The 25011-nt window shown below is 38.9% G+C and overlaps 1 protein-coding gene across 4 annotated transcripts in view; it reads right to left on the bottom strand.

Moving 5' to 3' along the window:
• Window positions 1–4: 4 nt before the first annotated feature.
• The window catches only part of REV1 (REV1, DNA directed polymerase), a 70813-nt gene continuing 45806 nt past the window's right edge, over window positions 5–25011 (bottom strand). For all 4 annotated transcript variants that reach the window (XM_019523984.1, XM_019523983.1, XM_019523982.1 and 1 more), the window contains 11 exons: window positions 21103–21323; window positions 19053–19225; window positions 17854–17956; window positions 16322–16487; window positions 15701–15903; window positions 12890–13123; window positions 9635–9755; window positions 5513–5733; window positions 5224–5380; window positions 4263–4365; window positions 5–431 (listed from right to left, as the gene is read on the bottom strand). In XM_019523984.1, coding sequence (XP_019379529.1) covers window positions 320–431; window positions 4263–4365; window positions 5224–5380; window positions 5513–5733; window positions 9635–9755; window positions 12890–13123; window positions 15701–15903; window positions 16322–16487; window positions 17854–17956; window positions 19053–19225; window positions 21103–21323 — 1814 coding nt within the window. In that variant the 3' untranslated portion in view covers window positions 5–319. The remainder of the gene's footprint in view (window positions 432–4262; window positions 4366–5223; window positions 5381–5512; window positions 5734–9634; window positions 9756–12889; window positions 13124–15700; window positions 15904–16321; window positions 16488–17853; window positions 17957–19052; window positions 19226–21102; window positions 21324–25011) is intronic.

Genomic DNA, 25011 nt, shown 5'->3' with positions numbered 1-25011 from the left:
AAACTATACATACAGTTCTTTATTAAACAACTGTAAACACTTCACTGTAAAAATCCATAAAACTTTATAAACAAACATTTTGTAAATAGAGTCTATACTACAATAAAAGAATTTTAAACACAATTATTTACATGCAATACTGACAAATTTGGCACTTTTTTAAAAGAAATGTACAAAAACACTTTTTCTGTTTAAAAAGAAATTTAAAATTATAAAAACTTAGGGCATTAACTATCATGCACTTTGCAAATACCTCACAAGCACTTATGGCACAGCTAGCAGAGAGCACCAGGCTCTCACCAAGCTCTTTACTACAAGTTCAGATAACTTTTAATGTGCTTCCATAAGTTTGTTGTAAAACCACCTGAACGTTGTCGAGAATGAAGTCAAATGCCATATTCCAAACTGATTCCACAGATGACTGCATTAACCTGTGGTGGGGGAAAAAGTAGTCATGTTTAGAGCTGTAGAGGATGCTTTAAGACAGAAGTTACTCACCAGGAAGGAGCTGGAGTTTAGATGCATTTACTGTCCACATACACTTCATCACTGTGGATGTGTTTATGCCCAAGCCTTTGATCAAAGACTTTCCCTTAGCAGTACCTAGAGTACCCTGGCCCCTGCCTACCTCTTACTCTTCAGTCTTCTCAATCCAGTCTTGTGTTTTATTTGACTAGAAGAGGGCAAGGATGTGAATGTGTATGTGGGCAAAATGGAGAACTCCACTTCTCTTTCAAATAAACATCACGTACACATTCTCAATATGGATGCCACCAATGCAGCGCCTGGATATCTGGAGAGAGAGAGAGTCTGACTCCAGTAGGCAAACAGCCACTGGAGGACTACCCTACCAAATTCAGCACCTGCCCAGTGTACTGGCTCCCCTCCTCCCCCGTTTCTCTCCATCCAACCTAGTTTGACTCCCACAGGAAGTGCACATACCAAGATTTTGATGTGTTCAGATGCAAGCTTTTTTGATTGCTCTAGTAACACCAGATGTATGTGATCAGCATATAATCATGGTGAATATGCTCCACCACCTCCAAGCTGGAATTCCACTTTTTCCGTTTCCTTCCTTATTCATTCTTGTTAGTGTACTTAGCATTGCACTGTTATTAAATTGCCATGATTTAGTTAACCTTGCTCAGCAACAGTGCCAGTTAGTTTCCCTTCTTTATCCCAACCTTACCCTATCTTCCACCTGCCAGAGATGGCTTGTCTCCACCCCTGTCTACTGCTCAATTAGCTTACTTCCTATAATCTCTTGTCTACAGTGGATCTAACTTTTAACTGCCAAAACCTTGGAGGCTTCTGTGGACACAGTGCTTGGCAAGAACATGCATCAGTGGCTGCTTTGTAGTTACTATTTATCCAGCATTATGTAGCGAAGTGGCTTGAGCTCTGGTGGCAAGAAAACCCATGCAGTTGGAAGTAACTTCAAGGGTCTTCTATTCCTGCCCCACAATGGATGCAGGATGCACTATTCCTAAACCATCCCAGATAAATGCTTATCCATCCATTTCTTGAAAACCTCCAACGAAGGAGACTCCACAACTTTCTTGGGCTGCCTGTTCTATGACATGAAACTATAATCAGAAGATAGAAAGTTGCCAGGGCATAACTATCTGGGCAATCAATAAATCACTGCACCTTTAAGTATCAGCTACAGCGATTTTTTTTTTTCTTAACAGGGATTGCTCCTCACCCTAGGCCAAAGGTCTCCTGAGTGCAGTAAACCCTAAACTTGGGAGAAACAGGACTTGGGGAAGGACAGTGGGAAGCTGACTTATTGACTTGGGTGAAATTAAGAGACTGCTCAGGCAGAAGCTTTGGGCAAGCCCTCGAAGTACGTCTAGGTAGAAGACTGTAAGGAGAATCTACCATTGGAGTTTGGTTCCCACCTCCATTTCTTACTGATATAATCACTAGAAGAAAGTGTCAGATCAAACCATTTCCATGAAAGGTGAAGTGCAGTGCAGTGCAATGGGGCTGACACGGTGGCCCAAAAAGGAACACACGGTTCAAGCTCAGACGCTAATGCAAAACAGTGCTTCTCCCAATGTTACTAGGCCTGAAGGAATCTGAGGACAGCTGGGTGAGAACATGGGCTAAGAATGGATCGAGACAAATGCTAAATGCACCTTAAATTGAAGTCAAAGTCTGACCAGCAAGCTTGAGCTCCAGCAGATACTATACTTAATCCAAATGTGTGCGCCATTCATCACCCTGTCTGGATGGGTCTTGCACTCTTAAGTGGCACTTAAACTGCTATCTCAGTCTTGAGTCAACAGATCCAGGATGAGCAAGCAGCAAGGTCCAGGGTCCCTCAGAGACTTTACCATGGTACCAGGCATTTCAACAGGAAGGGGCCAAAAGAATCGCATTTGTTTGGGATGGCTTTAAGACCATTTGAATTCTTGCTAGCTTCCATCAATACTGATGCAGGAAAAATAGAATGTGTGTAAGAGGAAGCCAAGTACTTCATAGTTACTGTCCATGCACTTATCAGCAAGTACACTAGAGGACAGGATACACATGACAATCGTAGCTAGCTTATTAATTTGCAGTATCACCTTGAATGGCACATGTGCTGGGATCAGAGATCAGATGTAATCATACCACTGAATGTGTTCTAGGGGCTTAAGTTACAGCAGCTCGTCATGAGCTTCACAGGCAGGACCAGCGTGTACTGCTGCTACCCACTGATTAGAATCCCCTTCTATTCCAACCCTGCCTTGGCATTCTCCTTGTGCTTGGATCTGCAAAGGCATCCTTGTAAGACAACTTGTAAATGTGATGCTCAGCTCTTTCACTGTGGAAAGCAAGTCACAGGCAAATCTGGTACCATGAGAGCCCCTCTATGATGCTTTGGTTCTTTTACCCAATATAAAAAAACCAGAAGGACAAGAAATTAATTCTGTTTTTTTCTTTAAATAGGTAGTTTCTATGCCAGTTTCGTTGTAAAACATAAAATGGCTATCCACTCTACTGACTTAATTGTATTACTAAACCTCTTATTTCAACCGCCTAATGAAAAACATGATTTATTCAGTTATGCCTGTGCATTCAACACTTCTGTAAGTACCCATTTAATGATTTTACCCTGTGAAGTAGGTAATATACCAATTTACAGCAAATCAGTGGGCAAGCCACAAGTACAACTTGGGCCTTCTGATTCTCAGGGAAAGTAACAATGAAGGAACCATTTTGATTATTATTTATCATATTTACTTGAATCTAAGATGAACACCTCAATAATTAGATTCTACACAGCCAAAGTTTACACGTTGATTATAATTTTTCATGTACAGAATCTAACTATTGGAGGGTTGCCATTAATTCATCCCCCCCACTGCTGCATGGGGGCAGGCAGTGGGGAGATCAAGCAGCTTGTCACTTCCTTGTGCCTGCCCACCTGCCCCCAGCTTCAAGCCCTGTTCCCCTCTCCACCACAGCCTCTCTGGCCCCCTTCCCACTGCTCCATGCCAGCAGGCTCTGTCCCCAGGCCAGCCCCATAGCAGCTATGAGGACTGTGCTGGGGTTATGGTCTGTGGCATGGAGCAAGGGTGGGGGAGGGGAGAGGGGTAGAGTGGCAGGCAGGGGGCAGAGGCTACAAGGCAGTGGAGGCAGAGGGAGAGATGGCAAGGTGCAGAGGCAGGTGAGGTGGGGAGAGGGGGGAGGGGCAGGCAGGAGCTGCAGTTAGGCTATGCCTGGACCCTGGGTATGAGCCAGAGCCTAAGCCACAGCAACCACATGCCCCCCTCCTGCATGGCCCTTGTACACAATTTGAAGATTAGGAGCTTTTTTTCTCCCAGCGTTACATTGTGGGTGGGGACCTTATCTTAGAATCAAATAGATATGGTATTTTAGAGCTGAGTCAAGGTGAAAAGAGATTAGACTCCACAGAACAGAAATAACAAGTGGCTGAGACTAAGGAAGAAACTAAAAGGGTAAGTTAATTAAACAGGATGGAGAAAAATAAGGGGACAAACACAGGAAGAGGGTAGCATAGACAAATACAGCACCCTCTGTCCAAAATATGTTTAAATTACTAGTAGCAAATGCTATAAAGTTTGCCTAAGTGTTATAGCTATTTCCTCTTGCTCCACCTTGCAAAAAATAGGAATCTTTCTTTTGAGCTGTTCAATTTAATTTTTCTTCAGAAATCTTGCATTCATAAAATGCAAGACCTGCTAAATTTATAACCTTGCATTGTACAATTCCAGCACAATTAATGTTATACATATCAGTAAATAAGCTACCTTTTCATGTATTTTATGACCAAATCTAACTGTTCCAAATCCTTTTCCTCTATCAAATCAGTACAGTACTTCACAACTTGAAGAATGTCTTCCTCCATGGGATCTGAAAGAACAACAGATATGGAGATTTTTATTCCAGTATATTTGGAATCAAAGAAATTCTGAGGTGGTTAATACTCCTGGGCAGGCTCTTGCAGCTTTTATATTCCCACATGAGCTAAAGTCAATGGAATCATTGTTTATAAATCGAACTATATGATTCTGAGGGATCTGGGGAGCAGATTTCCTATATTTTTCATGCACAGCTACTATTAAACACATAAGAAAAGAACAGGGATTTAAAATGGATTCGGTGTTTTACAGTTATTTAGAAGTGTCATACAATGACAGAAACCATAAAGAACATGGCTCAGATATTAAGGCAATACATTGTTTTGATTTACATAAAATACAATCTAACTTCATATGCAAACAATGATTTGTGCTTTTCTTATTTTACAAAGAATTCTAGAATACTTTAAGAAATCTTGCTATTCACCTTTGTGTAACAAGAAATATATAAAACCAAAAAAAAAAGAGCTTCACTTCTAGTGTCTTTAACCCTAGTATGGGCAATATGTTAGAGTAAGAACAGTTACAACAACTAAGGTTGCATCCTGGCTTGAACCAGGGACTCAAAGGAGGTAGAAAAGAAAATGGATAGTTTTTGGAAATGTTACCTAGAGAGGCAACAAGGTGTTGGCAAAACCATAAAAAAAAACAAAAAACAAAAAACAAAACACAATACAAAGAATCCAATTCCTTCAAACTGGGAGAAGGTGAGAGACCAAGATGACTGGAAAATGCTGAAAGAAAGTAGTGGCAGCAAGGCAAGTATGTAACATTCAGGAGAATGTCGTGATGTATACAGAATCCCCACAATTATAACATACAAAAACAAAATGTATGAAGTATGATTCACCTGAAATAGTCGTAATCCACTCTTTGAGCAAGGTCTTTACATCATTGAATTCAACAGCCCCAGCTAGATTGGGTGCCTGTGACCTAAATGAGACAGATGTTTTTGTCTTTAAATCTGATGGGCCTGGATTATCTAAAGTTGATGGAACAGGTTCCACCTGTTCAAAAAAATAAATCACAAATTGTATTTAGTTAAAAAAGCAACAAAAACTGAATACTGACTGATTTTATGCAATTTTCAGCAAATGCTCTTTCAATTTCTGTAAAAAGTTTCCTAGTGGAACAATTACCTGAGGTTTACCAGTGACTGTACCTTCCTGTTTTAAGAAACCATCCATTAGCTTCTGTGGGCTTCCAGAAGTGGCTGCTGTGTTTTTTGCAGGGCTACCAAGGAGTTTGTTTTTCAAAGGGCTCTGAATCTTTTTCATAGGACTGACTGCATTTTTTTTCCTGGTTTTTTTCTTAGTTTTTACTGTTGGTTGCTTCAATTGTAGTAAAGGATTCTTTGATGCTGGCAGGGAAGAAAAGGAATAAAATCGGCGGTCATTAAATTTAGTATTTTTCCATGAATGGGTGAGAACCATGTCACTTTTGTAAAATGTACAAACCTATCATTAAAATGCACCTTAGGCTTAATCACGAAAAACATTTTAAATGCAACTTTTTGGAAGTCACTCATAGAAAGTTCAGGTACACAGATGTCACCCAAGTATACAATCACAAGAATACAAGGCACTGGGGGAAAAAACCCAGCTAGCCAGTCCTGCTCTCTGCATTCACGGACAAAGAGGAGGATCCAAAACGATATCCACTCTGGCCCTCTGCGCACCACAGCCACAAGGCATCTGGTAAAAACATTACAATGGTACTAACAGGAAGTGAACTGGAGACACAAAGCTACCATCAACACTTTGGCAGTATCATGGAATTTTGTAAGGTAAAGTACGCTCAGATGATCCTAGGAAGTGGGTCGCATCCCATATTACAAAAACAAATATCCAACAGTCTCTGCCTATCCAACCCAAGGGAAAATTCCTCACTGATCCCAAATTTGATGATCACTTGACCCTGAGCACATGAACAAAATGCACCAACTATCACTTGAGTAGTTTCTCAATGCTATTCAGAGCACCACTGCATCTCAGCCTAACTTCCATTTCCAGCCAGGGCCAACATCCAAGCTTAAAGGGAAGTGAAAAACAAGCAAACAAATAATCCAACCAACCAAAAAGAAGTCAAATACATTCAATGGGGGGAAAAATTTAGTGGCCACTGTGGGCCATCTGCAGAAGCCCTGAAGTTTGCAATTAACAGGACACCTCTTATATGTAAGGTGGCTTCAATATCAAATATTCCAAAGTCTAAATGAGAGTAACTGGTTGAACCTAAGCTCAGTGATCACCATCTCATCACTTGTGCTAAGGCAAAGTATTTCACCATTGTAAAGTAGCATACAAACCTAGGGAACTGTATACTGATCCTATCACTACATCAGAATTTGGCCAGAATTTGGCAACCTTTTGCACCCTCAAGCCAGAGCCTGCAAATCTGGCCCCCTGCCATGGCCACCAATCTCCACCCCCCACCCTGGAGAGCTCAAGTCACCTGCACTTACCCTCGTTGCAGATACCTGGCCCCTCTGTAGCGAGGGTAAGTGCAGGCATGAGAAAGCAGCAGAGAGGGGTGTGGAGGAGGGTGCGGCAGGCAGGACGAGTAACACAGCGCAGCTACATGTTGCCCAATTCCCTGTGTTGCCCTGGGCCAGGCTGGGCCTTCCCAGGCCAAATCCAATCTCTTCGTAAGCCACATCCAGCCCACAGGCCGACCCCTATAACTGGGAATGAAATCAAAGATTCTAACGAAATTCCCACTGGTGCAAAACACAGCAGCCCAACTGCTGACTATCATAGCTTGAAGAAAATATATGACTAATGTTTTGGTTTCTTTATTGGTTCCAGTGGCCAAACTTAACTCTCTGAGGTAACAATCATTTTAGCTCAGATGATCTTCACAGGATTTGGGTAAAGGATATAGTTTGAACAAAAGAAGGGTAACAATCAAGTATCTAGTATAAAAAAAAAAAAGAAAACTTAAGAAAGATTTCTTCTCACAAATAATGAAACCTTCAGGTCTTTTGCAATGATGTTTTCATGGAATAAACATCCTCAGACTTCTCATGGAGGAGAACAGATTTCCCCCAACACTTCAAAGCTGTACATAAATATTTGGTGGCAACACACCAAAGAACTGAAAATTATCCCTGATGTGACACTTCATCAGCAGATATCAAAGGCTCTTTAAAAGGCGGTCAGTATCATTATCCCCATTTTAACTAAATGGAAACAGAGAAGTGAACTGACTTCCCAAGATCACCATTCACTCTGCAGACTGGGAGCAGATTTGAGAAGAGAATCAATCTGAAGTCTTTTAATCCCAGTCCCATGCTCTATCCGCTAGGAGATGCTAATCCAAACACTCTTGTAGGTAAACAGTATTTATCTTTACGTCATAAGACTCTGTAGAAATGTAAACTTTACTCAGACAAATCTCAAGGAACTAAACTGATAACACACTTGACAAAGCTGTTTTTTACAAAACAAGATCAGTGCAGAAACCTACAGGCTACTGCAAACAAATGTTGAAATCCAGGCAAAGATACTGTGGAACAGTGTTAGCTTAAGAGTCACTTTAGCAATGAAGGATTGTCTCTCTCCTGCTCTTCTTCAGCAAGGTTCTAAGTTACTTTTTCCAGCCCTCTTAGGCTGCTGCCAAATGTGAAAGCAGTCGTGCAACTGAGATCTGTGGAAACTTATGCCCTGCTATTCCAGATGTGTCTGGCAGGCCATGCAATTCTGGGAACACTGCATTAAATCCCTCAGAATCCAATCGCACGACTGCCATCTGTCAGTGTGGGGAGCCCTGCATTAGGAGCCTAGGGTATGTAGAAGCTTCCCACTCCCCAGGTCCTATTTCCACAGGCACTCAGGAACTTAAACAATGCATGCAGCTGGGTGTCCCAACTGCCCACCTGCCTTTTTTAAAAAAGGTCCAGGGCATCATAAGGCTGACACTGGAAAGCCTTTCCCTGATAACAGGCTTGTAGCACCCCCAACTTCTAAGTGGGCATGCAGCTGGGAACTCTGGCTGAACACTCACCTAATTTTTCAAGTTCTCTGGGCACAGTAAGCCTGACAGCAGGGAGAGACTCCCTAAATGCTGGCCTCAGGATGCGCCCCCATGGTGCAGATGGGGATGAGGCTGCTCCCTCATCCCTGACTGCACATGTCCAGACTGTGCAGCTTAGGATGGGAGAAGCTCCCCCACCCCCAGCTGTGCACCAGTTTAAGGAGGTGAATCTCAGGCCTGAGATCTGGGGCTGCCTCTGGGGATAGAGCAAGAGGCGGGTGGAATCTGGACACTGAGCCGCAGCTTGCTCTTGAGAACTGGGTAAGGAGTGGGTTTGTCCCAGACCCCAGGGCTGCCCAGTACCAAATCCATTTGCTCAGCTGAGTGTTGCAATCTGACACCAGACAGCCTCCTGGCTTAGACCCAGAGCTGTCCCCAGAATTAGCTGAATTGGCAGGAGGGGAGTGTTGCAAACCCTGGAGCTGCTGCATGCCTTGTGATGCCAGGATCCACCACCTTGAAGAGCCTTGCCCTTTGCTATGTACAGTCCACATAGCAAAACCTGCTAGGTCTCAGTAAGCCCACATCCTAAAGCCCAAAATCAGCTATTGTCAGCATTAGGCCTTGGGCATCCTCCAGCTTGGTTCCACAACAGGGACTGCCCACATTCTGCTGCTAGTCAGCTGACTGTCAGCACTGGGGTGACTGCCACATGTTCAATTTATGGCACCATAAAAAACAGCCACAAAAGATGCTCCACATATTCTGTGGAATATTTTGGGGCTGATTTTCCATGTTATGACCTATTAAAATTCAATGAATGTGCAGCATGCTGCTATTTATGGGGAGTGACACTGTAATCATGCCATAAATGTATGTGTACCAGGGGCCTCTGAAAAATGAGCCAAATTTTCCAACACACGGACTTTCAGCTTAGGCAATACAATTCTAAAAGGAAATAATTTGAACAAAAATGCAAAGCTGGAGTCCAGTAGCACAGCTGGACATCTCAGATCTTAGGCACATATGAACACTCCCATCTATACATATAGAGAAACACTTATATCCCCCTTGTAAAGTCAGAGCACCAGATACTCCAATGTAAAAGGGTATTTTTCAAGCCATCTTTATACTGATCTAATCTTTGGACCAAAATATGTAGCAGTATTCTCACACTGCAGTGGCCTCCTAGAAGTATGAAAGTTATATTTTCTAGCTTTTTTGGGACTGTATCAAATCTTATCACAGTCCAAGACAAGTTTATTCTATAATTGTAATATACTCACCAAAGGTGCCAGGTGGCTGCTGATAAATCATGTTTTCTGACTGCTTTTGCCTTTGATCATATGCATCTTTGAGTTCTGCCTGCAACTCAGCAGGCAGTGCAGCAAAAACCTCAGGATCCACCTGAAAAACGACAAAGATTTTTCTGAAATTATTTCACTGGTGAGCAACATTATTTGATTAGTTTTTATGATTTTTTTCTTAATTGAGAAAGATATATGCATTCTGTATTAAACATGAATTTTGAGATTAAAATACTATATGCTTTCTCTTTGTATTGCTGTATATTCCTTAGTCCACAAGTGAAAAACATATTTTTCCTTTAAATATGTATTATTTAGATTTTGAAACTAATTTTACAATTAAGTTTACTACTACAATATGACATAAAATTAAAAAAATAAAGTCAATATTAAAAAAGACATTCCAAAAAAACCCTTTTAAATAAATGCTAATTACATTTTCAACACAAACACTTGGGGTGTTAAGGACAAACTGTATCTTAAGACAGCTCTGCACTTATCCAGAAAGCAGCACCTAAGGCATTTTCTTTCCACCCTCAAAGACCAGGCACTGGCATCGGGTTCTTCCTGATCCTTGCTGCCTATAAATCACTTAGTCTGCTGTGTTCCCCAAATGAAACAACTTGTAAACAGTCCTGCACTTCCCCAAGTGCAGGGGCTTGCCAGGTATATTGTGCTGGAAGGGAGGTGGGAGAGTTCTTTTCTTCTCTCCTGTATAGAAGCATACCCAAATACCAAAACTGGCCTCCTACTACTGCATGAAAGACTTGGCTTCCAGACAAATCTTTCCTTCTACCTGCTCATCCTCAACTTGGACAAAGCACAAATTCACACACTGTGGCTACTTGCAGATGTGAACCTCCCCCCCGCCAAAAACAAAAAACCCAACCTCCCCCCAAAAACTGCTTTCCCAGAAGCTGCAGCACATTAGTTCAACCCAGCTTTGCAGTACCTGTATAGATCAGGTGTTTCAGCAGGGCTTTTTCGCACTTTTATCTAATAGCTGATTCAATCAGCTATTAGATAAAAGCGCCAAAAAAGCCCCACTAAAGCACCCAATCCATGCTGCAGAACTGGGTCAAACTAACATGCATGTTTTGTTTTCTTCCCCTATGTCTGCAAGCAGCCTATGTGGTTAGTGTTAGACAGGCACACTATATGTTAGACTATTAAGATAAAGTTTTTTGCTAGTCAGTTGCACAAAACGTTTCTATTCCCCTACTTCTAGTGGCTCAATGTCAATATATCAATCTTCTGCTCTTTTATGTTTCCACTACAAGTGTGGACAAGCTATTTATGCTCAAAATGAAATATCTATTTTCCTCCATTAAAGAAAAAAAACACTCAGAAGGCAAGTGTTAACCACTAATAAATATGCACTTTTCAAACTCTGCCTCTAATTGCAAAGGTCAAATTTTAATGCATTTGGCACAGTATTTTTTTCAGTTTTGAAAACTCTACATGCACAGCAAAAAAACCCAACAACAAAAACAAACAAACAATTTCAACACAGGTTGCACAGTAAATAAAGCAGGTGTTAAAAGGAGCTCAGCATTTCATTGGCTATAGCCAAATATTTCCAATAAGGAACTGTCTTTTTAAAATTTGTCTTTGAACGTGCTCACAGTGTTTTTATTAAAAATATTTCAAAATTATGGAAGCTCTCAAGATACAGTCTACCTTGATGTAAACAAAATAGAAATATAGATTCATTTTCCACTTAAATTTTCACCCAAAGCCCCAAATTACTTTACTAGTTCTATTAACCCCATGTGCTTTTGAGAAAACTACAGATGTAGACAGATGCACAGAGGTATTAGTGGCAATATATTAATGGAAGAAAAGCTAGAGTACACCCGATTCTTGGATCTGCTACCTCAAACTACTTGACTATGCCCATTTGTTTATTTTTACTTGTTAGAAGCAAATTTTGTGGTCTGTGGATACTAAGCACTACTGGCTCAGTAAATACAATAATACAAGTTCAAAGATATCTTTAGTTAGCCTGAGTATAGTGCCCTCAATACAGTAAATGGAAGAATTAATTTCCTGTTGCGGCTAATGAATTTTTAACTAATGTCTGGGTAACATCTCTATCATCCAACCCCAACATATATGGGTACCTACACACAAGTGTGGAGGCTGCTCTGACAGGCTGGAATTCCAGTGCGTTGAAGCATACTCAGTTAATCAAGTCTGCTGGAGCATGGCAATTGCTGTGCTCCAGCAGCCACCTACATCTCATGTATCAGTGTCCCCACACTTAAAAATGGTGGTGGGGGCGCTTCATCTAAACCTTGATGAATGAGCTTTAGTTCAAGTGCCCTGCCACTATTTTTAAGAGTGGGGATGTTGATACATGAGATGCGGCAGCTGATACATGAGATGCCAGCTCTTGGAGTCGCTCTAATTAAAGCGCCCCCCTACCCCACGAGCACGCGTAAAAGTGCTCAATGATCCTTTTCCTCTGCATCAACACATCAGTTCCAGATCCTGGGACAAAGGGACAAATTAATAACCTTTGGGATAGCTTCCATCCTCTACCTTCAGGCATCGTGCTGAAAAGCACTTTTGTGTTCCCGTACCAGGTACAAACAAGTAGTCTTAAAGAGATGACAACTTTGGAAAACTCCACATGCACAGAAACTGTTGCTGTGGTTCCCTTCCCCGTGCCAAATGCATCAAGACTTTGCAGAGTTCTGGGGTACACAAACTGTTGCCCTGCTTTCCTTCTCCCCAGGGACACAACATAACCTGACAGTTACAGCTACAGTTGTCAAAGAATCTATGTCCCTGTGTCACTAAAATACTGGCCTACAATAAAGTGAACCCTCCTGTAAAAAGCTAAGTTGATTTTTAGGCTGTTTTACACTGCTGGTAGTACAATGTGATACAGCTGCAATGCAAAAGAAAAAAAAATATTTGTGTAATTGAAAATGAAGTACAAAGTCTCTGCAAACACACTAAAGAGTAGCAAAATAAAAAAGAAAGCTTTTCAAACCATGGAGTCAGAGACGCTGGAAAAGATAAATCTTTACGTGTATTACTGTACTTTGGAACGACTACAAATCCAAAGAGATAATACTGAACTAGTGAATTATGATGGTTCTGAATGAACAACAGACTGTAGTAATTTTGCCTGAGAAAACGTGTCAACTACTTATTACTATGGATGAGAAGGTTCATGCATATTGACTCCATACTGAAAGCCAGTTATTTTAAAGTATACTCTACCTGAGAAAATGCAGGCAGGGCAATCACATTAATTCCCACATCACTGTCTGGTTCTTGGAGTTCTGGTATTTGTAGAAGAACTGCTCCAATTGGCTGTGGCAGAAGTCCAGTGTTGCACCCATTTACTGGCTCTTTCTTGTTATCACCATATATCTCTCCTTGTTGAATGGTGTATATTTGCTCTACTTGCTCTCGAAGATCAGGAGGCAGTGCCTCCAAGACAGACTTATCTAGCTACAAAAGAAAAATTTAAAAAGGTCACTACATTTTCTGAGAAACATGTAAAGAGACAGTATTCATGTTGGGAACTGAAGTCTGAATAAAGAAATTCATACAAAACGTGGCATACTGCTTTGCCTATACTAATTTACTTAGGAATCCAGAAGTACTGTATGCTGTAAAAGCTAAGAGGAAGAAGAAAAAAAATACTTACAAAGTATACCTAATATTTAAATCTTGTTTTTTCACGAGTTAAATATTTAGCATTGCAATTATAAAAATCTATATTATTTAATTTCCCTCATAACAATCTGGTGATCATAAAAACAATGCTAATAAAATTTGGTCAGTGCATCACATTATACCCCAAATCTACTCAGCCAAAAGAAGCATCAGGTTCAGGTGCTTCATTAAGGCATGTTAGGTAAAAGTGTTAATGAGCTCTAGGCAGCAGGTTCACAGGTGTTAATTACAGGATCACTGCTTGTTTAGATAACTGTTTGTTTAAGCAGCCTCAGTTGCTTTGCTTATTGTTACAAGTTCTGGTATTCTTGGAAAGTAGGAAGGTAGGAAGAGGGAGAGCTTTCACTCTGTCAAAGGACAGAAAAATCTGAGGAGGGGAGCACTATATTTGTTCACTACTAGGAAGATAAGGCCCTATACACAAACAAGAGTCCTGGTTTACTTCAGCATGATTGGAAAAAAATAGGGGTGAACAACAAGGTGGAAGACTAATACTAATGGAAATAAGGATTCTTAGGTACATCACTTGGAAGATGGCAAGATGGAATAGCATTTACAGATAAGAGGCAGACAAAGCGAAATGAAAAGTACCAAGTTCTTCAGAAAGAAAAAGTAATCCAATACTGCAGGGCTTTGCATCTCACAAAGCTGCAAGTGATGCTCTTCACATCAGAAATAAAACAGCTTTCACTTGGCAACTTAACTTTTCCTAATAGAGTCTCTCAATAACAAATTAGGGTGTTCTGCACTACAATTGTGACTCTGAATGCCTATCCAGAAACCTACTATTAGATGTAAGGTAGATGGTTTAGAATGAAAGGTTGCTCCTTCATCATGCGATAACAGATACAGTATTACTGGAAATGCTGTTTTTGTATCAATGTTGTAATAATTATATCAGATCTGACTACTAGAATTCCCCCCCACACTGGCAGAAACTATCATAGATTCATAGATGCTAGGGTTGGAAGGGACCTCAACAGATCATCGAGTCCGACCCCCTGCCTAGGCAGGAAAGAATGCTGGGGTCAGATGAGACTAGGAAACTAAGTCCTTATTTAAGCTAACACGAAATATTTTCCCAATCATATCATAAGGGAAAGACCCTAGAAGCTTTTAAAGGATATGTCTATCCTGCAAATAAAAGCATAATTGTAGTCAGGTAATCATCTCCATCTAGCTTTAACCAACCACAGCTACTGTTAGCCCAGATATTGTTTCCCATGAGAGCCAGACAAACTCTCGTATGGGTATATCTATCTACACCATACAATCCTTCTTCATAAAAGTATGTATTAGCTTAGACAGTCATACTTAGTAGCTCACTGACTACTGGGTTCACTGTGCATATCCTGACCTTTTGCGTTTAGTTATCAGGGCTAGAAAAGCACGCAGAATCAACTTCCACTCCATTTTCTCACTGCCCATGGCTTTGGATACGTCTATATTGCAACTAAAGGTATGATTAAAGCATGGGAAAATGTACACTCTCTGCTATCTGAATGAACTAAGTAAGCTGCATACTTGTGTGGCGATTAATCCTTGTTTAGCACTAGTCAGATGTCTGGGAAAACAGCTTGGGATTATAAAGACAATAAGGAAAAGGTACAGAGAATATTTTAAAGTTCTATTTTTATGAAAAAACATAAATGGTAATTCACAAAAATGTTCCTACAGTGGTTCATTAGTAATTGTGTTATTTTCCATATAGCCTATCAACTGAAGCTCTATGTAAGAAATTGAAATATTGTTTGACAAGCGTGGCAATAATTGTGTTAACACAAAAACACGTCTTAAAACTGAGTTTTTCAGAGCTGATTTATTATTTTAAAAAGTGTTTACATTCCTTTAAAGAGCTTCAGCATCACTGGCATGAAGTAATATATTCAATGCTCTGATATCATCTCTTTAACATTATAAAAGGGGGAAAAATACTGAACGAATGATAGCTGCCTTTTGCTCCAGTATATTCTTTCCTTGTAAAATCTGTTTACCTTTTCTTCACCTTATAATATGATGAAGTTGAAGTTTTGTTTAATTTATCAGATTGCTATCATATGGTAAAAATCCAGGAAAACTTCATTCAACATACATAGCAATATCACACTCCATGTGTATTATAACTCTAGATCTCTTCTCATGTAACACATACTACATGTAACATTTCTTGCTAAGAACTGTACACCTATGCACCAGAGTTGTAAACCTGGTGGCTCCAGGACTCCCAACTAATGGCTGCTCTCCCCATTGCTTCAGCTGCAGAAGCAGCTGGGATCTCCAGAAGTTGGACAGCCTTGCCATACACTAATTATAAAAGTTACATCAGATGTTTTGTACTTCACATTTTACCTGGGAAGGTGATGGTACCTCAATACTTAAATTAAGCCTTGATTTTACACTGATAGGAGAGTGTAAACCATTCCACTTGACTGCAGAGTCAGCCTTGCTAATAATGGGATTGAGACCAGATGTCACATGGCTAGTACGAGATGGCAGAAAAGTGCAAGTTCTTGATGCAGAGGATATTTCAAGATCCATAGCAGCTACAAATACTATAAAATATAGAAAAAATATGTAGAAAAATTATCCTGAGTCTAGAAACTCTTGCTTTCATACAATAATGAATTTTAATAAAATTCTGCTTTTCTTTCTATTGCAAAACATTTAGTCATTTATATTGTATATAGCGTCTGAGACAAATTTTCTGTTCTTAATCATAATACTACTTTATTTTTTTTCAAGATTTTGTAAAAGATACCAACAATCCTAGAAAGATCCTTACAGTTATCATTTTTTCCAGGTGAGATGCAGCAGCAAAATATACACTTCAATTATGTCTAAAAAAAATTAGTACTGAATTTCTACTAAAAATGCTCAGACATGCAGAGTTAAGAGGAGTCCAAATCAAGTTAAGAGGAATCCAATGCTACTGCAAATACAAAATAAGCCTGACAAGATTATCTTACTGACCCTCTTTATGTTCTTCTTCTGAACATTTCTTAGCTTTCTGAACATGGAAAAGATCAAGAACTGAATGCGATCCACCAGGTAAGTGTCCAGATCGTACTGATGAGTTGGAGGAAACAGCTGAAGTGGTTTTATTGATGGGAACTAATTGATGCACCTGAATTCCAACCTAAAAACAACAAAGATGATTGAGATTCCAAAGTAATTTCTTTAATTCTGATGCAATTTTTTTTTGTGTTTCTTCATTATTCCTCTTTCCCCAGAAACAAAACCTACTTTGGGAGGAAAAAGAATACTTCTAAAAGAAATGATGAAATACATATAAACAAGTACTAAAAATAAGATCATCCCCCGCCACAGTTCAAAAAATAATACTTTTTTAAAAGAGCTAGATTCTATTTCACCTATCAGGCACTCTAATTGGATGTATGCACTGAATGAGACTTCATTCCACCCAATTCAAGTCCCTAAGAGTCCACCAATTCACCTACTTTTGTAACACACTGTCATCTTAATTAACACTGAGTCATAAAAAAGCAGTTAAAGAGGAGCAGAACCCATTCCACCTTTTACGCTACATTTTCCATGGACTTGAGGGAAGAACAGAACTGCAGTTAAAGCACCCAAATCTACTTCACATGCTTAACAGGTGGAATAGAATTGGCTTAAAATGCAAGCCAATAGGCTTATATCAACAACGTATATATCATGCATCAGTTTTAATAAATTATATAAACCGCTCGTGCTCAAACAAATAGATAGTAACAACCAGGGACAGGAATCCTAATCAAGTAACCTAAGAGCTGTAAGATGTACCTAATAAGAACTGCTTTTTCTCAGCTCATTAATCTACATCATTTTAATTGCTTCAGTTCAGTGAATATCAGATAAATAAATGCAACATGCACAGACTTACACAAGTCAATTTTTCTACCTGTATCCACTTCCTGCCCTAAGAAACATCCCTTGACTTTTAATTTTGTTTAATATAGCGAAGCAAGAATAACTTATATAAGGGTTACAAGTGAGAATGTTTTTCATTGCGATTCTTTAGTATTTTACTGCATTTAACCCTTTATATCTTTTCCTTGGTTATTTGAACTCCTGTTGCCTTTACAAAATTCCAAAGGAAAAAAAAAAAAAAATCAAGATCTTTATCTGTAGTTATCCAATTACATTCGGAGAAAAGCAGCTTTTCCTAAAATTGAATCTGAGAAAGTTGGATCAAATTGATGTATAAGTGGAACAAGATTGTATTATTAAAAATTATTTTGGCCAGTTAATGAGATACCTGGGTACTATATGCAGGGTGATTTATAACTTTCTTTAAATCTTGAAAAAGAAACCTCTAGGGGAATCTGAATTAGGGTTTGAAATGAACGGAAATCTAATGGGTGGATTTTCTATCATGCAAAAGTTTATTAGGACCACCACCACCAACTCAGTCTTTGCAACCCAATAAAGCTGCAGAGCATATCCTAATGTAAAGTGGGAAAACATAATACAAAAACTTTGAAATCTTAGTTTTAACTTACCCCTCGCATATCTGATATGTTCAGTTTCATTGTGTGAAACATGTTGAGAGTTTCTTTCCCAATTACTTTTGCACTGTCTGTCGCATGGTCAAGAGTGACAGTCCTGCAAATAATTTAGCATAATTTTTTAAAAACAAAAGATGCATTATAAAATATTAAAGAAAAGGAAACAACACTTTGTTAATCCTAGAAAGGATCCAAGCATGATATAAACTATTTAATACCATGAAGGAAAATAAAATTTTAATCTATGAAACTAGAACAATAGTGGTTAATATTTAAGTAACTTAGGACTGAACATGCCCTTGTTAAAGTCAGTTTTTATGAGAGAGATTATTAACAATTAAGAACAATTCTGACTTCTAGATTAAGTCCATTAGGAGGGCAAACAATCACAAATATTAGCATTAATTAACTGTAAGAGTAACTACAAATATTAGATTAAGTTACCCTTATTTTTATGAAGTAGCCACAGATATACAAGCTGCATTTTTTTCAGTGGCGATTTTTCCATTTTCTTTAAATATGAAGAATGCACTGAGGGTATCAAGCTCTTTTCCCATTCCTCTTTTTAGAAACCTCCACTACTTTCTAACTTTGAGCTGTATCAGTCTACTTTTTCTCCCCATTCCTCTTGGTGTGCTTGGTTTTCATGCTTCACTGTTCTTCCTTCCTATTTTGGACACCTTTGGTTCTATTCTTTGTTCCTCCCATACTCCCTATTTTTATCTTGGCTGAATTCACATTCATATAGATGCCCAGAGGACTATATTAAGAAACCTAGTCTATACGAAGTAGGCTAGGTCTGAGAACATCATTCTCCCTATTACATTGTGTAGTTAGCCATGTTAATCTGAAGTCAGGTAGAAAGCAGGGTAGAAATGCACTTTATAGACTAATCAAAGTAGGGATAATGTATCAAGGCAGCAAGGTATATATCTATATATACTTTGATTAATCTCTCTCTCTCTGTATGTATGCATTGATAGAGACACACACACATTAATCAAAGTATATATATAGCACAAGTTTTCATGAGCATCTGATGAAGTACAGATGTATCTGATTAGGTACAATTCAACCCTACAAAATGCTGAGAACCTTTAAAGAGCCCTTTTAAGATATCATAATGTTCAATAAACTGCACAACCACAACAACTGACTGGCAACTGGAAGTTGTTTGTTCTGTGCAAAGTTACCTGGCAATGTTATCACAGATACCATGGCCTCCATATTTTGCAGGTTCTACAGGGGCTCCAGCCTTTCTGACCATGATTTTAAGAGTTAATCGTTTACCCTTCATACCAGCAGCTTCAAGTCTACGTTGGATTTCTTCTGAAAGACTCAGGAGAAAAGCTTCTGCTTCTTTAGGCTAAAAGGAAGCAAATTGTTTTCACTTTATAATTTATTTCTTGTACCACAGTAATAGACATCTAAAAAGGTCATTATTTAAAACATGGAATGTACTTGAAGCTAAACTACATGTAGTTTAACATGTAGCCAAGTGTATACTATACAGATTTTAAAAATAAGTGATAGTTTGGCCAGTTGTCTACAACAAGCAAATTCATGGGTAAGAATACCTCTTTTTTAACTTAAAAAAGTCTCAACAATATGACCACAACAATGAAATGGACCTCCTGAATGGAGTCCATTACCCTATTTGCAGACAAGCATATCATACTTTCCTAACTTTATTAAACTCCACCTACAGAACAGTTGATTTTTCTGCATCTTCTATTTCCACTGGAAGATTAGTTGACTACTTCACAGCCTTGACAATAAAACACCTTCTAATTTTTAGCTTAAACGTATTGTTCACCCATCTATGACCATTTGTTATTGTGCCAATATTAATCTTTAACTTGCAGAGCTCTCCTCCTTTCCCAGTGTTTTCCTTGATGCATTTACAGAGAGCAATCATATCCTCTCTTAGCTTTTATTATACTACACTAAAATAGTCGAACTATTTTAATTTCCTCTTGCAAAATCAGTTTTCCACTGTCCTGATCATCCAAGTATCTCTTCTCCATTATATCTTCTAGTCTGAACTTGTACTTCTTGAACATACATTAAAACAACTGAACACAGCATTCTAGTCTTACCCAGTGCCTTGAATTCAGTTTAGGATTTTTCTTTTTTTACTGGTGCATCCTATTGATGACTAACAGGATATAGACTAGTGGTTCTCAACCTTGCTAATCTCAAGATACCTCTCTATCAACTGTTATCACTAGCAACTGTTTGATATATGAGAAAGAGGAGGGGCCCTTGCACCTGTCAGCCCAATAATCTAGTGCAATAGTTCTCAAACTTCTTAGACTCAAAACATGCATCAGAAAATGCCAGCTCTTAGTTTTCACTTATTTTTTGACTACAGAAAAATAATAAAGCAATTCTTCTGTAGCGAAGAGATCAGGTGGACAACAGGTCAGATGGTTAATACTAGATTCCTATTTGAAATCTCTGGGTTTATTTTGTGGATCACGTTTGTACACCTCAAAGTGCTAATACTGTTTGGCAACCCTGAAACGATGTCAAGGCACTGTGGTTGAGAACCACCGAAATAGACAGATAAAACCCCCTAACACAGAACGAAACAAAACAAAAACAAGGCCCCAGCAGATGTTATATAAAATCATGTAATAAACTGTAACACGCCAAACTTGGAACTTATCATGCAATAAAAAGGTAAACCAGCCACAAAGATATTCCATATTTAAAAACGCACTTAATGTGGACTGTCTTTGTAGATGGTCTGTATCGCACGTTAATTTGAACATGTGACATATATCAGCTTTCACAAATTAAGTTGACTAGCACATGACAAAGTGTTGTTGGCAGCATGGACAAAGGAAGAGGTAAGCAACTAAAAGTAGTGGAAGAAAAGGTTAGGGATTACTTAGAGAAACGGCATTTTCAAGTTGGCAAGCCTAGACAGGATGTACCCTAGAGTACTGAAATAATCCTTACTGTTTAACAAAAAGTATTAGAAACCACAGAGTATCTTAAAAAGAAAAACTAGTTAAATGTCTGTCAAGAGGGACAATCCTGCGATAGTACTGCGTAACCAACCTGGTGAATCATTCCTGGAACAGAGACTGATGGACTGTCAAATTTTCATCTGGCTGCAACATGCAGTGATATTTAACACAAAGATAAAGTGAGGATACTCAGAGTACTCATGGGGAAAGAGGAGGACCTTTTGCAGTGGGTGATAGCCCTGTAAAAAAATATTTTTAGATTTACCTGAGTAAATCTTATACCATAGTTTATTTCTGCTGAAACAGATTTTCTTTCCTTTTCTGTTCGAACAGGTCTATCATCCAAGCCACGACAGAATCTGTAAAGCATTTGTCCTGTTTTTGGACCAAATTCTTTCTGGAGTTTTGCCATTGAAACATACTGTAGATCTCCACAAGTTTTAATTCCCAAAGATGCCAACTTTGATTCCATTGTTCTACCAACTCCTAACAAAAAAAAGTAATTTTGTTCTGTTAAGTCCACATAAATTCAAAGTGTTTATTTTTAAAGCACTATCTTTTTTTTAAAAAAATGCTAAACTGCCCAGAATCTAGTTAATTTTCTAAGGAACAATTAATCACAAAGACAAAATCATATGTCAACCCAGGAACTTTTGCATCTTGGCATTTTGCTTAATCAATACCACATGCTTAATTTAGGGTGCTACCCTACAGTTAACTGGTGTGTGTGTCCCTATTTCAGGGTGAAGTATCAAGACTTTAGCTTGCAGGATAATGCTTCTGTGCAGGGACCATCTTCTGCACTTTGCTTAGTGCTAATAGTTTACTCAGTATTAAAGAAAGCTGGTACCACATTTTAAGTTTTAAGTCCCCAACAGTTTTGATTCCTTAAACAAGGTGAAAATATAACATACAGAGTATGCTCACAGCTGTATACACGACTCCACCTATTCACTATAGCTGTTCAGAATGGGTCGAAACTTATTTCACCAAGCAGTGCTAGCTCAAAGATAAGTGATTCTGGTATTTTAATAGCCTTACTGAGAATTGTAAGTATCCATCTCCACTGTATCAAATGAAGCAAGTTATATTATGACATCCTTTTTTTAAATAGCAATTTTCATTAATTAGAATGAATTTGTATTTTTATTACCAGTGAACTTCAGAAGATTTTAACTTTTAGAATATCTCTTTCACAATTTTAACAGTACACCAATATGGAAACACACCCCTAAACTACCTCTTACTTACACATTAATGATACCAAAAACTCTAAAGGACTTCTAAGTTAAATCATATTTCATTATATACAATATTTTGGAAAACGTACAAAAATGAGGTGACAATGGGTAGACAATAAAAGTTAGATGAGCTGAAAAATGCATCACATAAATCCTCCTCAAACTTCAGAAACTTAAGAGTGAAGCCAGAACTGTAGTACTACATTAAGTGGCAATTTATGTTTACTGGTATACATTTCAATACATTTTGATAATTTATATTAATTTGAAGTAGTTTATATTAGAACAGCCAGCATGAATCCTCAATTTGCTGCTCACCAACAGGGAGAACTGTTTGAGAATGTGAAGGTAGAAAGTAACTTGGGTAGCACAGAATGATAAGAGTTCAAGGTCGTAAGGACAGGAAGGACAGCAGCAAAATAAAAGACACTACGACTTTAGAAAAGCAGACTTTAACAAGCTCAGGGAACTGGTGGGCAGGATCCCCTGGGAGGCAAGTCTGAGGGAAAAAGGAGTCAGATGTACTTTAAACAGTCCATAGTAAGGGTGTAGAAGCAAGTTACCTTGATGCAAAAAAGAACAGGAAGTGCAGCAGGAGGGTGGCTTGGTTAAGCAGCAAATTGAAACTCAAAAAAGAATCCAACAAAAAGGGTAGAGAACCATATTACCATGGAAGAGTATATAAGTATATCGCATAAGCACGAAGGGAGAAAATCAAGAAGGCCAAGGCATGATCTGAGATGCAACAACTAAGAACATAAAAAGGATTTGATAAGTATGTCAGAAGTAAAATGAAGTAAAGGAAAGCACAGCTCCCTTACTAAATGCAGAAGGCAATCTAGTTATCGGTGATGCATACAGAAGGCTGAAGTATTTAATACCTTTTTTACTTCAGCTTTCACAAATTAAGTTGACTAGCACGTGACAAGTGTTGTTGGCAGCATGGACAAAGGAAGAGGTAAGCAACTAAAAGTAATGGAAGAAAAGGTTAGGGATTACTTAGAGAAACTGGACATTTTCAAGTTGGCAAGCCTAGACAGGATGTACTGCAGAATACTGAAATAATTTTAGAGTCACTGGGTCATGGAGAACTTATGGAGAATGGGTGAGGTCCTGGAATACTGGAAAAGGGCAAATATAATATCCATCTTTAAGAAAAGGGAGAAAGAAGATGTAAGGAATTGCAGACCAGTCAGTCTGACCTTGATACCTGGAACGAAGCTGGAGCAGGTCATCAAGTAATCTATTTCTAGGCACCTTGAAGAAAATAAAGTGACCAGAAACAGCCAGCTTGGATTCATCAAGAGCAAGATTGATCACCTGGATTAACTTTTACAGAAAGGTGACAGGTTTTGTAGATGGTTGGAAAACAGGGGTGGAACAGCAAGTTTTAGTAAGATTTTTGACATCATCTCCTATGGCATTCTCACTACTAAGCTAAAGAAATACAGACTAGATAAAAGTACCATAAGGTGGACACACAACTCACCGAATCATTGTGCTCAATTAGACACCAAGTCTAGTTGGGTTCCTGCAGATTCTATCCTGAGTCCCTTCAACCTTATTCTACAATTTTATATGCGTGTGTATGCACGTGCACACACAAACACAAAATGTTATTATAATATCCTCCTCTTTCTTCCTTATACAAAACAACTGTATATTAGCTCTGTAACAGTCCTAAAACATCAGCACATACAGTCTGAGCAAGGTTAGCAGCTGTATTTTATCAATAATTTCAGGGGCTTGTCACTATCATATATATGTGCATATGTACCAGCAGCATATACAAGGGCAATTATATAGTACATGATAGAAATCACTTCGGCTTACAAATGTGCAATGCAGTTGTCACAGTTCAGCTAGTTTTTCTTAGCACCCCCAGTGAGAAAGTTCATATGTATTCCCTTGTCATTTAATGTTCCAGTAAACTTAACTAAAAAACCTTTAGTAAAAAAATAATTCCCTAAAAAAATATGCCAAATTTACCTGGTGCATCCCCAATGGCTAGATGCTTTATATAGATGTCCAACTGTAGTTTTCTTTCCACACTATTCTTTATTCACTGTTCTAGTCTATTCTTTAATACCACAATTTTGCAGCAGCTCTTTTACTTTCCACCCCCATGACTACTACTACTTTTACCCTTTTCCATTTTTATCCGCTCTCCATTTCTCTCTCACTGGCTATTTCCTAACAAATAATAATCACCTATTTATCCCAGTTTCCTGTTGTTCAAATTTACTAGTCATCCCTTTGCCTGTTTTCCCCAATTAAAAAAACCCCTCAACCTTGACACCAGTTATACTTCGAACAGCAACCTTTCTTTAGCAAGTCTAACTAACCAAACACTGCTAAGTGACAACCATCTGCAACTGTTTTATGCAGTGCATTCTTAACAATAACTTCTCTGTAATAAGCACTCTGTAATACACTCTGCTTAAAAAGTTACATGCTAAACCACACAAGCTGCCTAAAATGCTAAACTGAGTTTGTCTCTGCATCCTTCAAATATGTAGCTGGCTACATTTTTAGTAAAGAGGACGCTGCTTGTAAAGAAAGTGTAAGAGGATATCAGCAGGAGCATTCCAGGTAACAGAAGTATGGACACATAGCAAAGGCAAGCAGTCAGGTGGTGGCCCTAGATTTTAGGAGGGCGAACTTCAACGAGCTAAGGAGGATAGTTGGAGAAGCACTGAAGACTCAGAGGGGAGGAGAGCCGGGTGTCCAAGGGGAGTGGTCACTCCTTAAGGAGACGATCCTTCAAGCCCAGAGGAAGGTAATCCCCAGGAGGGTCAAAGGGGGCAAGAGAGCATATAAGCCTCCATGGCTCACTAAAAACATCTGGGAATGTCTCCTTGCCAAAAAGGAGGCTTACTCCCAATGGAAAGGAGGGGTCATCACTAAGGAGGACTATTCAGCAGTTGCTCGGG

The sequence above is a fragment of the Gavialis gangeticus genome, unplaced genomic scaffold, assembly GCF_001723915.1.
Source record: "Gavialis gangeticus isolate Ggan-Ray unplaced genomic scaffold, GavGan_comp1, whole genome shotgun sequence".
Taxonomy (NCBI): Eukaryota; Metazoa; Chordata; order Crocodylia; family Gavialidae; genus Gavialis; species Gavialis gangeticus.
Note: the sequence above shows the minus strand (reverse complement) of the source record. Positions and strands in the feature narration are given on the sequence as shown.